The 17,956-nt window shown below is 41.1% G+C and overlaps 1 protein-coding gene across 3 annotated transcripts in view; it reads left to right on the top strand.

Moving 5' to 3' along the window:
• LOC133419214 (zinc transporter ZIP11-like) overlaps window positions 1-17,956 on the top strand; it is a 191,287-nt gene that overhangs the window by 149,502 nt on the left and 23,829 nt on the right. For all 3 annotated transcript variants that reach the window (XM_061708254.1, XM_061708252.1, XM_061708253.1), the window contains exon 6: window positions 16,528-16,695. In XM_061708254.1, the coding sequence (XP_061564238.1) occupies window positions 16,528-16,695 (168 nt within the window). The remainder of the gene's footprint in view (window positions 1-16,527; window positions 16,696-17,956) is intronic.

Genomic DNA, 17,956 nt, shown 5'->3' with positions numbered 1-17,956 from the left:
TAAAGGTTTTGCTGGTTTATATACTCTCTGATGTGACTGTGTGCCATCAGGGAGACACACAGCTACCTAAGCATTTGAGTTTTGTTGCTGGACTCCTGTAGTTCCAAGCGTATTAGGCTACTTCTGAAAAATCCTTATGGTTGTAACTGGCTCTTCAGCTGAAAAGGACTCTGCTCTCATCACCGTCTGGGCAGCAGTGTACTATGACTTCTCATAGCAAGTCATGAGCAAGTCGTACCAGACTCACTCAGCTCATTCCTGGAAACCCGTGGCCTGCTACAGGTGGATGCTTAACGTGGGCAAAAGCAGCCAGAGTGAACTTAATTTTAAGGTTTAATGGCATAAAAGCAAAGCAGTCCACTGAAAGAACACTGAGCTCAGAGGCGAAGGGGGCGATAAGTTCTTGTTTGTAGTTCATTTGCAATTCATTTAATTGTAGTGCCAGGAGGATTTACAGTTGGGTAGATGGGTGAGCTTTAAATGCACTTGATTGGATAAGAGCAGCGAGTAGCAAGCAAGAAGCCAAACTGGATTAAGAAGGACAGTGAAGCATGAAATAGAATTAAAGTACACTCTATAATAATTTAATATTAGGCTAGAGAAGGCTGAGGGACATGAAATGGTGAGAGGAGTGAAGCTACTGTACAAAGGAATCAATGAAAGCCCCCGGTCCAGCTCCGACTGGTAACTGTAGTGTCTGTGAGTGGCTGGCACATTAGCGCAGGAGATATTTGTTAGGTTTCCGTGAGATCATCGCAGAAAATCACTTGATGTCACACTGTCTATTGTTAATCAGGCAAATAATGTTCCAGAGGCTGCTGGGGCAGCTGTTGCCATTGACGACAGGAGGGGTTGACAGTTGACAGGTGGGAATTGAGGTCATGTCAGAGGTGTGTGAGGTGTGTTAATGGTTTCATGCGAGAGAGCACGTACACAGCGAAGGGTGGCACAAACTCACCACTGGGCCTTCTCATATTTATTTACAGGATAGATCACAGCACCGGCACGTACCAAGGTGAAGCTGGGTGAGACACTGAACCCAACTCTGCCCACGTTGAACCCATGTAAAACATATCAATATGTGGTACACAGCGATCCAGTGTGGGGACCCCTACAAGCAGAGCCGCCTGGGAGATTTGCGAGGCCCTGTGCGAAATGGCGGGGGCCCAAAAAGTTTTGGGTTTTTCGGGTCGGATTGAGTGTCTATATGTGCAATTTTAACTCTCCAATTATCAAAATACTGGATACTTTCCCCTGCCTCATCATCATCTCTTGCCTCGACGAGGGGCCCCACGGCTGCTTGAGACCCGGTCGGATCGTGATTTTTGTAACAAATTTATCAAACGAGCCTTTCAGAGAGGCATTAAACTCTTCCATTTTCTTTAGTTTTTTTCTTTTTTCATACCCTGATGGAAATTTTCTGAATCTGTCTCGTTCTCTCGACATTGTGTGACAGTTTGTTCCACACTCCACCGTCTGGATCAGAGCAGCTTGTGTCTGCGCTTGGTCTGATCAGTTGTATTGAACAACAGACACACGCATCATTGCACATATATTTATTGATATGCACAGACTAGTACACATTTAGGTCTGTAATGGAACGTGTCTGTTGATATTTATAAGGGAAAAAACGGAAAACGAAAAAAAAAAAAAAAAAAAAAAAAAAGAGAGAGAACGGCCCATAGCGCGAGGCCCCGTGCGGTCGCACGGTTCGCACACCCCTTGCGGCGGCCCTGCCTACAAGTGTGGCATACTAGAAGTGAACGCTGAAATGCCCAATGTCCATATGCTGCACTGAGCCAGCGGTTTCAGAACATCTCTGTTTAAGAGCTGCACTGGATCAATCGCTCCTGTCAGCCTTGCCACCACAAAAGGATTACAGATTTGCTTGTCTAAATCTGACGTCTCCTTTTCAGATCAATACTCAACAAAACTTAATTTGCATTTCAGAGAGCCACAAGTTGGAATCTGACAGGTTGTTCTGAAAGAACGACTGTCAGTCGTCGTCGTCCAGATTACTGCACCTGAGTCGCAGTCTTTTGATCCATGCTTCGACTCAGTCAGGCTAGAGATGAAGAGCAGCTCCTCTTCATTTCTTTTGATCAAATCATAAAGCTGCTGAATATATCAACTTGGCAGGGTAGGAAGGTAAATTATCTCTAATTAGATTTTATTTTCTTCATAACAAAGACTCTCTCCTTTCTTTGGAGATCAAAAAAGAGAAGTGAACATCATTCTTTTGGAAACCCACCAGATCTCCAAGAGAAGCTGATGGCAAGTGTGGCACAACATCTGATACTCAAGCTTTATTTTTGATCACATTTCCTTATTTCACGACATTAAACTTTTTTTTTATACGTCAGAATCTTTGACTTTGACACTCTCAATAAATATGAGATGAAACATTAGATCATTTACAGCAGTGCTGTTACTCATACAAGGTGGGTTTTATTCCCTCCAAGAGCCGGGAGATATTATCTAATTTGCACTGTTACTATTATTGATTTCACTAATCAAACCAATATCTAAGACGCTCTGCTGAAGTGTTCTCTACTTCTGGTCTTCGAAGGCCGCTGTCCTGCATGTTCTCCAACACACCTGACGAAATAAATGGGCCGCCATCAGCTTTTAATTAAGGTCTACACAAGTCTGCTAATGACCCATTCCTCAATTTGATATCAAAATCCAGATGGGGGACTTCGCTGAGGATGATAATTATAATAAATATGGGCTTTAAGTACCTCTGCCACTAACACAGCCTATCATACGTGGTAAAGCGGCTGTGTTTCGTGAGTGATGCATGTTTTATTGGATCCAATGGTATTCCTGACATTGCCGCAGTCATACCTCACAACATTAGAAATAACAGGAAGTTTATTCCATCAGTATTACTGTCACAGCTGCTGTTGACCAAAGCAGAGCTGCAGAGGATGATGGCTGAGCCTCGTAGGTGAAGCATGACTGAGGAGTGGGATGAGGATAAGGGTGATTACCGATGTGCACTGGAGTGGTGATAAGTAAAATTTGGGATCACAGTTGCCAGAAAAAGGTATGAGTTGGACCTGGGCACGTCATAGGAGTTAAAAAATCTAATGCAAGAACTAAAAGAGTAAGTTAGGGGGCAGTTGGTGTCTGTATCTGATCTGCAGGGTGAAGGACAGAGAGTTTAGGAGTGGATAAAACAAGACAGGTACATTCGTTAGAACCAGCATACGTTGTTGGGTGTGTTTATACTTCAGGCTTTAGTCTTAGACTGTATTAAAAATAAATAAATACCGTATTTTCTGGACTATAAGCCACACCTGCATATAAGCCGCATCCGCTCTATTTTTTTAAAAATAATTTTAAAAAAGATATACAAGCCGCATCCGCTCTAGTTAAAAAAATATATATACAAGCCGCAGATATTTATGTTGTTAGATTAGATATTTACTACATGTACAGAAGGATTTTGAACTGTAAATGATGTACATGTTTGTACCTAAATAGATCCTTTCCTAACAGTGTCTTTTAACATGGCAGCAACTTTGCTGATTAAAACGGGACAGAACCAAGAGAAAATAACCGGTATTTATTTATCTGTTTGAAATCTGCTTCTACTTACTTCTATCTGCTAAAGAAGAAGTAGCGTTTTTTTTTTTTGCATTTATTTTGTCTTAGTTTTGATTCTAATTCCGGTTAAAGCGCCCCGAGCGGTGGAAGAAAAATCCATAGAATAGCCGCATCTTTGTATAAGCCGCATGGTTCAAAACCTATGGAAAAAGTAGCGGCTTATAGTCCAGAAAATACGGTAAATAAAAAAAAGGAAAAAGGAAAAAAAAAACTGCACAAACTCCCTGTGACGGAGTGGATACAAGGCGGTTTTGTTCGGGATGCAGGACGATGCCTTGTTGCTGCTCAACCCTGATTAATCCAGAAATGGGCAAATGGGTGGAGCTGGCAGACCTGGAAGCCACTTGGAACGCGCCCTTTGTCCCTCACAAATGTTACCCTAAATACATCCTCCGATTGAGCGGGACTCCTGACAAGCTGATGCTAAATGGCTGCAGCCTTGTGGTTTCCCGGGACTTCATCATAGTTGGCTCTTGGATTCCTCCGGCAGAGCTGCATTTGAATGGACGACATCAGACACGATCACAGTATCAAATGCGTCGGCTCGCATCTCCGCCAGGAGCACCTGACGCTTCAAAAATGGTTTCCGTGGCATCTTCAGAAACGGTCGGAACCTCACAGTCCCCAGGGCTTCGTCGCAATTGTTCCCTGATTGAGGTCTGGGCAAAGATAGTCAACCCGAAAAAGAGCAACCCAACCAGAAGATTGGCTCAGCTGGAGGACCCGGGACTCGCTGCAAAACTGTGATCATTTAATTCAATTCAATTTATTTGTATAGCGTAAAATCATAACAAAGGTCATCTCATGACGCTTCATAGGGCTGGGCGATATGGACCAAAAGTCATATCTCGATATTTTCTAGTTGAATGGCGATACTCGATATATATCGATATTTTTTCTGTGCTTTGGGTTTCCCCCAAAGCATTATAGCATAGCATCTCTGTTAGCTTCATTTTTTTCTGAGGCAAACCCTTAAAAAAACAGTCAGCTTTAATACAAAGCCACGTGCCAAATGTCACACAGGTACCTTTATTAACAGAGGTCTGCACAATATCAAATGTATAAAACAAATGACATAAAAATAAACTGCCTGCATATATAGAATAAAAATGCTTCTTGAATAAAATAAAACAAATATCCCTTTCCTGCATAACAATTAAATTAAAATACACTGTACAATTAATACAATGTAGACAGTAACAGGTAGACTTTTCCACTGAGGTTGACAGTTGTGCAAATAACAAAACATTTGTGCAAATCTCAAATAAAACATTCAAGTCAATTTGTCACAAAATAAGCTATATCAAAAATTTTTTTTTTTTTTTTTTTTTTTTTTAATAATCGATATAAACGATATTGTCTCGTACCATATCGCGTTTTAAAATATATCGATATATATTAAAATCTTGATATATCGCCCAGTCCTAACGCTTCACAACACGAAAAACAGAGATAAAAGAGATCAGATATCACACATCATAAAATAAAACACAAGCATCAGAAACCATCAGCATCAGAGAAACAGAAGAACAGCAAAACATCCAAAAAACACAGTAACATCAGGCTAGCTGACTCTAAGCATAGGATTTTTCATAAAGGAAGGTTTTACGCCTACTCTTAAAGGCAGAGGGTGTGTCCGCCTCTCCGACCAAGACTGGAAGAAGATTATTCCAGAGGTTAGGGGCCTGAAATTTGAAGGCTCTGCCTCCCATTCTGCTTTTGGAGACTGTAGGAATCACAAGCAGGATAGTAGGGAACTATGAGCTCTTTGAGGTAGGATGGAGCCTGACCATTCAGGACTTTAGAGGTGAGGAGGACTTTAAACTATATTCTGGCTGTTACAGGGAGCAAGTGTAAGGAGGCTAATCTTGGGGTGATATGGTCTCTTTTCCCATTTAGCAGACACATGGTTAGTCCAGGCTGCCTGCTGCTTAGCTAAGCTTCATCATCGGACCCTTCTAAGTTGACCAGAAACCAGTTGCAGTGGACAGAACAAAACGGTGGTCTTAATTCAAATCAAGTAGGGAGCTTCAGTGAAGTCTTCCTGGTAAAAAGCCAAAGCAAAATAGGGTTAATAGCTTAGAAGTGCGTGAATCAAAGTATTGAGTATGGACTTTCATTGCTGTGGGTTTACTATTGAGCTAAATTACATAGTTTATTGTTCCATATGTTTAATGCACATAAAATCCTGCACTGTTTTGTCATTTGCACCTTCAACGACTTGGGCGCATTAAAACATCCCCGTCGAGCCAACTAGTGAAACAAACCACACTGAAGGCTCAGTCATGTTGGTATAGTGTGAATTAACACCTGTATCTGAATGTGTCACAGCTCTCCAAGGTCAGGGAGACGACTGGGAGTCCGCTCACCGGTGTTTCAATCCACCTGCCAATCAGAAAGATTAGCTACTCTACTATGTGTAGGAGGCTGATGAGAAAATACATCCATTTGTGCGTTTGTTTGTGTGTTTCTGTGTGTGTAATGTCATGCAGTCTAAGGCAGATGGCTTCACAAAACTGCCCTCAAAGCAAATAAACACATTTAACATAAGTATAAACTACCAACTGGGAAGCGGTTAGTATGCGTGGGAGATTCTTTCTGCTGACCCAAGTGTCTCCCCAGAGAAATTAAAGATCACGTTGACGTACCAATAGAAGGAGTAAACACTGTGTGATCCCTGGACATCTAAATGCGAGTTGCATCTATCCCATTCCCATCAGGCTATTACTCACGTAAAGGACTGGGAACCGTCTAGTTCATTGTAAACTGTCTTTGACTCTGACTTTGTCAAAGTTTCTCCTGTTTAAAGGTTTGTGCACTCTTCGCCGCACCGGACGGCATACAAAACGGCGCTCTGTTTCCATTTGGGTGTTCTTGACTTGGAAAGGTTTTTGTCAGACGAAGTTGAGTTGATGTCTGCGAGTTTTCAGACTCTCCTGCCGCGTCAGACATGACGATGTCTGATTATATCTGAAGCAATGGCGTTGTGTAGTTCCCGAGGAGTTTGGCTCTGTACTTTCCAGTCCTTCCATATGGAGATTTGGGATGAAGCCATGGGTTCTCCAGAATAAGACGATGGCTTTACAACTCTGTCACCTTAGTTGGCAGCTAAATCACGTCTTGTTGACAAAAATGTCTTACATGTGACTCTGGAGGTTCTTTGAGTTATAAAAACAGCTTTAAAGTTTCATCAACTGATGAGTAGTGCAACTAATTAGTTTAGATGTTTAATGATTTGTTAAATAATGCAATTACCTTTTATATGGAGAGGAATTCAGTGAACGATTAATTACACTCTTGTGCAAAAAGACACTTTTCTTTTTTTATTTGTTCTTGAAAATAATTTGCCCAGTGTGTGTTATCCAACTCCCCCTGAAATGAAAGAGATGACTCAAAAAAGAGGAGGAAGAAAGAAACCCCATTTATCACAACTTACAGGTTGTCACACAAATGCGCTGCTGTAATAGATTAAACCAAAAAAATTTCCATATCGGAATGAACAGGCTCCGACTGAGAAAATAAATTGTTTTCAGTGTCGCAGGAATTCAAAAACAACATTAAATAAACAATTCAACCCCTCATAACCAACTGTACATCAGTTTTTTCTGATAAGGCAATGGGAGCGTTCATTGCAAAAGGAATGCGTAGATTCAGATCAAGAGGAAAATATGAGAGTGCAATTATTTGCTTGAAAAGACTCTAGAAGGTACTGAGGTACTAAGAACTGATTCCTGCTGGGTCTCAATTGTAACATCACACGATGCAACAGTCAAGGAAATTTGCCAGTCTTGTCTTCATAATAGCAAAGACTCCAAACAACCCAAATGATAAAGAAAGCCTCAGGAAAAGGATCTTTGAAGACTCTTTACACCGGTCAGAGGTAGAGCTAAATAGGATTGCCAGCCACCGATGAACATGAGGTCAAAGACAAGTCCAACACTCATACTAACCTCTCAAACTGATATATAGCAGTATTTATGCTGTGATGGACCAGAATACTGTAGGAAACCATACACAACTCCACATGTGTTTTCACGCACTGACTGAAACGTGAATATTCTCTGTGCTTACGTGGCCGGCGGAAGCTAATAGCGTTCAGTGACCTATCCTCACCCCTGTCTCTCTTTTCTGGAGTTAAGATAAAAAATATTTAAAAAAAGTGTGTGCAGTCACTAAATGAAATAATTATATTTGATACACAATATGTCTGACACCTATGTACCATTCCCATTATCAAAAGAAATGTATCAAAAAGATTTAATTTCTTCTTTCAAAGAGGCTTCCCCATCACCTTGGAGGCTTTACAGGATGGAGAATACATTTCTTATGACCACAGAGATCAGTGAGCTGTTACTGATGCAGCTTCCTCAATCCTTAAAAAGAATCAGCAGTGAGGAAAAGAAGTGTAGTGAAAGTTAAACACGTCCCATACAATTCAAATTGGATGCAGGTCAAGTCAATGAAACTGTATTCCAGTTCATTTCAATTGGTTATAAAGCAGTTAAGTACATTTATTTCAGATCAAGCCAGTATTCATGCCAGTCCCTTAAAAACATCCGCCTACAACAGGAAAACAGCAAATCACATAAATGATTTAGTTTGAATCGGTCCCAACGCTGAGAGGTGTTGGGGAAAAGAACAACTCCAGTTTAACAGGTAGAGACCTGCAGCAGAGCCACGCTGTCCGTGCAGGACAGCAGCGCTCAGCCTCGTCTGTGAGGTGAGACGACAGGACTGAGGCAAAGTAAGATACTGAAATATGTATTCGGTTCTCTTCTTGGTGTCCTGAATCAGCTTAGTTTGTTTTGTTTTGTTTTTAACCTGCATAAGGTTGTAAAAAATGTATCCCAGCACTCGGTGGGTAAAAAACAGTCTACATTGTTTGTACGCTCTTGTTGTTGTTTGTACATTTTACATCATCTCTTTAGTGCACAAATCAACACAATGCTGGTTCTATGGCAATCACTAAAACTAATCTCTAAACAAAAGAATATAGAGAAAGGGGGGTTGGAAAATGCTCCCCTACTGCAGTGGTTAGCAGTGTGTCAAGGGGCTTTCACATAGAACGCGCAAAGCAGCCGCCGCCGCCGGCTCTCCCATTCATTGTGTATGTGCTGCCGCCAAGCTCGGCGGCGCGCAAGAGGGCGCATGCTGCCGGGTTTGTGCAGCGGAATTGAACATTTTTTAATTTCACCGTGCGGCCCTGTGACGACATCTCGGCGCGTCCAATAGGAGAGAAGGTGGTGGAGGGTGAAAAAAAACTTGCAGGTTGTAGATCAGAGACGATCAACATGGAGGAAAGAATTATCTTCGCTGTGAGTCTGTGTGAGGACAAAATAAAAATAGAAAAATGGAAAAACTTGAGGGACAGCTATATAAAGGAGAGGAAGGGAGGCCACGCGTTCAGTTGCAGTGATGAAGCCTGAAGTTGGTTGTGATCCTGCTGAGGCTCCAACTCTCCCCAACAGGCTGTCAAACTGCTCCCTGTTCAGCCTGAAGTACCTGGAAGCTCATCATGGAGCTGTAGCTCCCCAACGAGCCTGGATTCCCCCAAATCCTGTCTTCTCAAGAGGATTTCATGGACCCTCCTTGCTGCTGTTGCTCGTCTCCTCCTCCTCCTCAGAAGAACTAAAGCCAGGGCTTTTCTTTAAAGCAGGGACAGATACATTTTGTAAACCGAGCTGTAGGCTACTGTACGTCCAAACGAGTGGGAAAACGGCGCCAGACCGGAAAACTTTTTCAGTCGTCAAGCAACTTGCAACAAATATGTACGCGATGTGCGCGCCCTGCTCTGCGCCCACCCCGGCGGTGTGCGCGGCGCAAACCGCGTTCTATGTGAAAGCCCCTTCAGACACAGCAAAGGGCTCACAGATAAGTGCAAACAAGCATTTGCTGTGGTGTAATGGTTTGGGAAGTTCAATTGAAGAGTTATGGATTCAAGCTTTTTGGCCTTTGAAAGCACCCATAACTGTGTGTAACAAAAGCTCCCCAAGCAAAAGTTTAGATCATTTGACCTTTACAAGCTAGATAATTCCTGTTTACTGCCGCCTACATGGGTAAACTGAGACATGCAGGACGCTGTAATAGAGGTCAATTGCTTGTGTTTGAGAATGTATGGGAGAGACAAGTGGAGGGATGTGTGGAAGTTGTAGAAGGAGAGGAAAGGTTACGAGAAGATGAACAGGTTGCACTCTGCCAATAAGTATTTTTCTAGTTCAGACACCTAAATGCTCTTTAAAGGACAATAACTTGCAGGTCCTTTTGAAAACTCTTTTGTTTTTTTAATTAGTGCAAAAAGAACAGGCTCCAGCTAAAGTTACATTTAAAAAGTTAAATCACCTTTCTACATTTTATTTTCTATTTCTGTTAAAAATGTGTGTGTATGTATTGATATGTAAATTGTAGATAACATAATTCAGTGTCTCAGCAGTGCATGAAAACAAATGTAATCTCTGGCTTTCACAAGTCTGGACAATAGTAAGGAAAAACATGATGTGATGCTCTAATGCCTGTGTATTTCATTCAGCCTTAATGGTGCCTTCACATTGCAATTGGTTGCTGTCATTTGTGCTAATACACCTTCATACTATCTGGATGGTGGCTTTTGAACACTGTGATCACAGCAAGTCATTTGTGTAAATAGTAGGGTTTGCCTGAATACCCTTTTATGAGCTCAGGACATTTGGCAGAAGATTACAATGGAGAGATGGAAGATGAGACAGGTACTCACAACCCCAAAGATGCGCATGATGTGCCAAATAATGGGCAAAGCAGAATGAGCTCCCATGTGCATGAACAAATGAGTGTGGTCCTTGTGTGTGGGGCTGAATGAGTGTAGCAAATAAACATCCCATTGAATACTTGGTGTGCTAGACTGAACCATCTGGAGATCCAGGCGAGATCTTGCCTCTTGCGTTAAGGATGATCATGATAAAGATCAGGGATCAGCGAAGAACTAGAAGGAGGAGCTGATGTTCTCGAGTCCATTTGGACTACAGTAACCAAAAAAAACCCTTGGTAACGCTGCGTTTTGATGGACGGAAATCCGACGGCTCTGGGGGCATCACACTATGAAAACTCTTTGTTTTTACCCGTATGGAGGCCCTCTGCAGCCTGTTGAGGTTTTTCCACATTTCTGATGCTCTATAAAAGATTTGTGTTTGATTCTCCAGCCTGATATGTGTGCTACCGCCTGATTAAGGCTGTTTGTGCAACCCAGCACATCCATCATCTTCCTGCTGAAGTAGTCCAGCAGACCACCAATGGTTCAGTTGGACGTTGGATCTAAATAATGCTCAATCCATTGCTTCTGTTGAGGAATTTATCAAACCAGTTCAGAAGTCCGCTTTGTGGTTTAATGAGGTTTTATTGAGCCGGCGGTGAGCATGTTTACACAGACCAGGGGTCTGGTAGAAATGCTGACCTCGAGTGACGTTGTAACCAGATTCTTATACAAGGAATACACGAATCAGGCGAGAGACAAAAAGTAATTTACAGTCGGATGTGAATCGGGCCAAATGTCATTATCAGACATTTGGCATGACTGTCACAGACCTCCAAATCACCCCATAGGGTGCTTTCTTGATTCAAGTCTGTTTGAACCAACTTCCAGGTGTCGGGATCTGCCCGGGGGGTAGGAAGTTGGGTAGGAAGTTGGAGCTACCTCAAAAGGTCTTGAGTCCAGTTCAAAGCCCTGCAGGAGGTAGGACTGGGGCAACCTTCCCCTGCAGGGGGGGCCAAGCTGTCACAATTCTTCATCACTTCCAAATCATTTATTTTTAATGATCCTTTCATAGGGAAAAGTTTGGATTTTATGTTCATAATGGAACTCAGAACTCATTCATCTGACTGAATTGTGTTCCTTCATCAAGAAGCCTCAGCTGTGAGGCTGTGCTGAAGGACATGCAATGGTTTTCCACAGACAATTTGCCTGCCAATTGAACATTGCAGCATTGCTCGAAAAACACAGTTTTCATTATTCTCTTATTTGATTGTTCACATTGATGTTGCCTCTTGTTCTTCTTGAGTCTCTAATTTTGTGCAACACATTACTGGACCAAAGCAATGTAAAGGTCATACTTTTCACACTTGCTTGTTACTGAAGAGCCCAGTGCGGATGATGTTTTTCATTAATGACTGCAGTTTTGTTCCCATCTATTCTTGGACAAAGTTTCTTAGTTTCCTAAAACAGTATATCAGTCGGCACGTCATTAACCAGCATGCTGTTGATGGTTTCTGTGAATTATTTACTTTAAACTCAATGAGATTATCTGCAGTTGTCGCAATGACTGTGGGAGAACTGAACATCTATGGAAATCTACCAAATTTGAAGTTCATAGACTGAAGGACAGTTTAATTTTCTTAAATGATATCATACAGGATATTAAGGCTGCATACTTTTGTAATCTTATATCCTGTACTAAGCAAAATCAGCAAAGTCCTTTTTGATAGTTAATTCAGTTGCATCTCCGGTTTCAACTGGTCTGTCAGTGCTTTCTGAAAGTGATTGTAACAAATGTCTTTGTTACTTTGCAGAGAAGTTAAAAAAAATGTTTCTACAAAGAGTTAGACCTTCATTTATCCTCTGTATTAGGGATTTTACTTTTTCTGCAAAACTGGAATTATTTTCCCCAGTCAAATAAGATTAAATCTTCAAGGCTTGCATAAGAAAGAAAGAAATCTAACCTGCATTCATCTATTTCTGAAATTTACAGAACAATATCCAAGCTACCTATTTTATCAAAGTTTTTTTTTTAAGTTGTTGCTAGAGCAACTGTTATCTTCTCTTGAAAAACAAACCATCTTTGACAAATTTGAGTCAGGTTTTTGAAATCTTCATTTACATTACACTGTTCTTTTTAGAGTTACAAATGATGTATTAATGGCAGCTGATTCCATGGCCAGTTTTTCTGGGCTTTTTCTTTTGGATTTAAGTTCAGCTTTTGAGACTGTTGATCACAGGATTTTGTTAGACAGAGTACACAAGATCCTGGGTGTCTTTCCTTGACCGGTTCACTTCTGAACCGAGCTTTTCTGTGTCCATCAAACATGCTTCCTCTGTGCTGTGGTGTTCCTCAGGGATCTGTTCATAGACCTAGCTTGTTTACCTTGTGTATGTTGTTTCTTGGAAAGTTAATTGCTAAGCTAAGAGCTGCAAACTGTTTACAGTTAAGCTAAAGAAAAACAGAAGCTGTTAGTTTTTATCCTGACCACTCTATCCTAGGGATCAAAGCGTGGTTAGTTGAATAACAAATTTAAGTTTACAGAACCATGAGTCATCTGGACACTTCTCTAGCCTTTGACGCTCATGTTCAGCAGCTGACTCGCTCAGCATTCTGCCATCTAATTGTGTATTAGATAAACATTTTATTAGGGCCCGAGCACTTCCCTATTGTATCTGTAGGAATTTTTTCTTCTTTCTTTATTTTTCCGACGAAAGGAGTGCCTTTTTGCCCCCCTAAACGTGCCCCAAAAGTCACCAAATTTTTCACCAAGCCAGGCCTGGTGAAAAATTTGATATTTAATGGTTTGCATTAATGGGTGTGGCAAAATTGCTCAACAGCGCCCCTTAGAAAACTTTGTGCCTCAAGCCCGAGGGCCCGTTCATCGCTGCTTGCAGCTTTAATTATATATTGAATTTTCTTTCTTTTTTTCCTTTTTCTTTTTTAAATAAAATTCATAGCTTTTCAGTTTTCAGTAAATTTGGCAAGACTTGGCACTAGCAGAAGCATCAGAGATAAGCTGTATTTAACTTTTTAACTCATTTAAGTTAAGCTTCATGGAAAACTTTTGATGTGTATCAGACAGTTAGGTAATTAAAGACAAGTATATTTTTGTTTTATACTTTATTCAAGACTTCTCTTGCATGTTCAGTATGATATTCAAACTAATACAAGTTCTGATTAGCATTCTAAAGTATTTCATGAGTCTTGTTATTGTAGTTAAGTTTCCTTTATGGGATGCATCCTTTAAGACCTAAGTTCTTACACAATCAAAATTTCTCTTGAAAGTATGCTTTTTTGTGAATGCATCCATCTGAAGTATTCTCGTGAATACTGAGCCTCAATCTAAAACAACCCTTCAAAGTAACCCGTGACTATTGTAAACTACTGTGACCGTTGACTTTTGATTCTCCACTCAAGCTAAAGTGCTCATTAAGTCTTCAGGAAATGGTTGAGAGCAAAATTGTGAAAATATTTCCTGAATGGCCACAACCTTGCAGTCATAGCTTTTTCCACGGTGAGACATTAGCCACGCTGATTGATGCCGTGCAAGGCTGTGACTGGGGTTCTTGCTGTTGTGCAGTGAAAGGCTGGAATGATGAAAGACATGAAAGTGAGTGAAAGAGAAGCTGAATATTTATGGCCTGAAGTTGAAACTCTTCTTACTTTCACACCTCTGCTCACCTGGCCAACTGCAGCGTTAAATAGATCATTGTGAGAGGTGTTCAGTCGCTCTTTTAAAAACTAAAGAAAGTGGAGCATGAATAAAGAAACGGTTGAATGAGAGCTGTTACGACTGAATATGAATACTAATGTTGCTTGGTATATTATATCTGTTTGCCTGTTTGGTTTGTGCAGATTTTAAAGAGGATATGTGACGGGGGAAAAAATTATAATTTTTCTGTGCTTGATAGCATGTAGGTCTCAGGTGACGGTCAAAACAAAAGCTCTGGCATCACGCAATCGTCACATTGTTCGGGGGTCGCCTCACTCTGTCATTCAGTGAACAGCTCAAATTGGTGAAATCAGAGAAGAATTACTGTACCCAGCTTCCCCATCTTTGTTCAGTTCAAATCAGTGTACTTTATTAGCGCCAGTTTCCACCAAATGTTATCTCAAGACCTAGAAAGCAAGGTGAGTACTGTCCAATCAATATTAATCTAATTAATTGTAATTTAATCAATTAAAGAACATCCCAACCTTCAGATTTAAACTTCATATAATGCAAACTCATAAAAAAGTGCCGAGCTAAGAAGCTCCTCCCACCTAACTTGACTTCATGCTTTCCTCTGTATCGAGTCATTCAAAGCCTTGAATGATATTTCAAAACACTGCACCTCTACAACATTTAAATCAAAACATCATGAAGAAATGTCACTGACTGTTTTTACATGGACACCAATAATCTAATTATTGACCTTAAAGGAGCATGAGGCAGGATTGAGGTAGGATTTATGAAAAAAATTCATATACGTTTTAAGTTTTCTAGTAATAATGTCAGATGAAGCGTTCCTAACCAAAAAGAATGAGCCCTCTAGCGTATCTCTCCATTGCCTTGAACAGGCTGTGTGCTGCAAAATGTGCTGCAATTCCAGGCCAGAATTTCCCGCGCTGTCCTGCGGATGTGACGTCACATGACGCTGCATGCGCGTCTCCCGTGCCGGGTTCGCTGTTGGCTGCAGTACCCCCGACGGCCGTCGTGGCGAAGGGTGGCGCTAGAGAGTCTCATTTCTTAAAAGGAGCCTCATGCTCCTTTAATTTACATAGGACAATATTCCAATTGTGGTGTTTACATTAGTTGCTTTAATAGGACACGTCCCCTCATGTCCCTGTCTCTTCAATCTTCCCTCGAATGGCTTAAATGAAAAGTGTTGGGCATTCAGACATCTTCTAAACTATGGTTTGAATATCTGCCCCCAGTTGGGGAGTATTTTAGGGTGTTGTTCACAACTTTGGGAAGGATGGAGAGGGAGATTGACAGGTTAATGTGGTCTGCAGTACTATGCAATCTGCAGATCTGTTGTGGTAACTAGAGAACTGAGACAAAATGGAATGCCTTCTACAGTACATTGATCTATGTTGATCTACGCTCCTACCCTCACCTATGGTCATAATCTGTGGATAGTGACTGAAAGAATGAGATCACAGCGACAGGCAGGTGAAAAGAATTTCTCCACAGGGTGGCGGGATTCTGCTTTAGAGGTGCAAAACTGCACCATTCAACGGAATTGAAGTAGAGGTGCTGCTTCCCAACATCAGCAGAATGCTTTTGAGGTAGTTGGGGCCACTGTTTAGGGTGTCTTCATAGGAATGTGTTTTGGGCATGTTCAACCAGGCGGAGGCCTTTGGGGAAGAGCCAGGACCTGCTGGAGGAGATTGCATGTGTCAGCTGGCTTTGGGATTTCTTGTTATTCCCCCGTGAAGAGTTAAATGAAATGTCTGGGGAGACAGAGGTCTCATTAAGCTGTTGCCCCGTGAATGCCCTGTGAACTAAGAAGTGGATGGATGGATGGATGGATGGATGGATGGATGGATGGATGGATGGATGGATGGATGGATGGATGGATGGATGGATAAGCCCCAACAGGATGTCATATTTCAGCTATCTGGTCATGTTCAGCTATCTAATAAGAATTTAAAAGCAGACTTTAATCAGAAAGAAATACTATTGAGGTGTCCTCCAGTCATTTTAAGAGGTTCAAACTATTTATTCCCCGCACAACTGTCCAGTCTTGCGTGACATGCACTTGCTAATCTGTTTTTTTTAATTTTGTAGTCTTTTAAACATTGTTGGTGGCAGCTTCCACTGCACAAGCTTCCAGGCATTCTTCTACCATCTGACAAGCAACCCTGTTGGGAGTAGACTGATGATTTCAATTTGAAATGTAATGAAGCCCTTTGGGGTTTTCCTAACCTTTATTTGGGAAAGTTTCACTCAGAGCAGAGCATTCGATTGCAAGAAAACCCTGTCACAGCTCCACAGTTAAGCCTGTCCACAGATGGAAGCTACATATTGTAGCCATCACCTTATGTGCCGGGTCGCGGAGTCACAAAGGGCTTCAAATGTATTTAATATGAAGTGTTTTAGGTGCTTAAAAAATACCTGTGTTGTTGTTGTAGCTCCCAGTTCAAGTCATTATTAAGGTGTATGTTGGAGATATTACTTAGTTGACAATATTCTTTTTGCTTGCAGATAAAATTGAGAATGGAGATGTCCACCAGAGAAGGAAAGGACCTCAGTCGAGCCACTCAGATGGACAGGAAACAGGAACTAGACATCAGGAAGGAGTTGGACAGATGGCTAGCAGCTGGCGACGAATTCTTCTCCTCATCCTTGCCATCACCATCCACAACATCCCAGGTGAGTGAGCCACATGGCACACGATAAAGGTTTATAACTGAAGGATCTAAGCTCGGTTTGTCTTATCTGTTCAGTTTAAACCACTGTCAAAAATGAAACCAAGATTATCCTGTGTATCCTGTATCCAAGTTCCATATGACCGACACCATTAGTGCCCCATCAGGAATTTGTAGAAAATAAATAAATAAAAAAATGAAAACATCAGCTCGGACCTTGTTACTAGCTCACGTCCTTGGAGTAAGCTAGTATTTGTGGTAAAATGTTGTGTATCGTTTGCCTCAGTTTAGTATGAAAATGGTCCAAAACGTTTGGGAATAGCTGGTCTGCACTTATTCTACATTTTAATGTCCAAGTGTTAAAAGCAGGTGCATTTCTGGAAAATAGGAAGCTTTTCATTGTTCTTAAAACTGTACTGAATAAAGTACTATGTTTTTTGTAATAAAACATAAATAGATAAAAGGAAAACTATCTATTCAAGGCATAACCGTACAGTAATTGGTCCAAATGATTTAAGTATATGTTAAAAAAGAAGCTATTAAAGGTGTGCAGCAGAGTCCACCCTCAGAGGATTCCTGGATCTGTTAGAGCTGATTCCAGCTCATTATCGGTCCACGTTGCCTGGACTGTTGCCCGGGATGTTCACAGAATGTTTATGCAGCTTCTGTTCTTGAATTCAAAGCCGTTTGAATATTTATGATACAAAATCTGAACAAGTAGACAGGTTTCCCCCGGAACTGTCCTTGAGTTATTGAACTTAGAGTTCTGCGTGTTCTGTCAGCTGTAACAAGCTAATTAGATGGATCAACCATCAACGACGGCTCCTCTGTAAGAACCATGTTCAGTATTTGGTTCTTTTGAAAGTTGTTTTATGTTTGTTTTTCATTTCTGTCAGCCTCAAACCAAACATTAGAAAATAAACATAACAGAGTTCATGTTTTACAAAAAAGGCCACAGGAAGACGATTATATGCGACAAGCATCAAGCCTTGTTAGCACTTGTAAATTGGCAATGCAGATAATCACATTTTAATTTTCCACATCTTTTAAACCCATTGCCCTGGTACAAAGCCTCATGTGTGGGATCCCACTTGTGCCAAAAATTATAAGGCGCTCCTAAGCAACCGTTATGTCTTTCACTACAGCACTTTACTCCGTTTTTTTAAAACGAAGTGTCATTTTGGAAAGAGCAAAACTAATTTTCTCGATGCTTGTTTTAAAACCCCTGCTTTAAAAAGGCCCACACAGTGCCAAATTAAATTAAA

Source organism: Cololabis saira, chromosome 19, assembly GCF_033807715.1.
Source record: "Cololabis saira isolate AMF1-May2022 chromosome 19, fColSai1.1, whole genome shotgun sequence".
NCBI lineage: Eukaryota > Metazoa > Chordata > Actinopteri > Beloniformes > Belonidae > Cololabis > Cololabis saira.
This window is presented reverse-complemented; position numbering and strand designations above follow the sequence as displayed.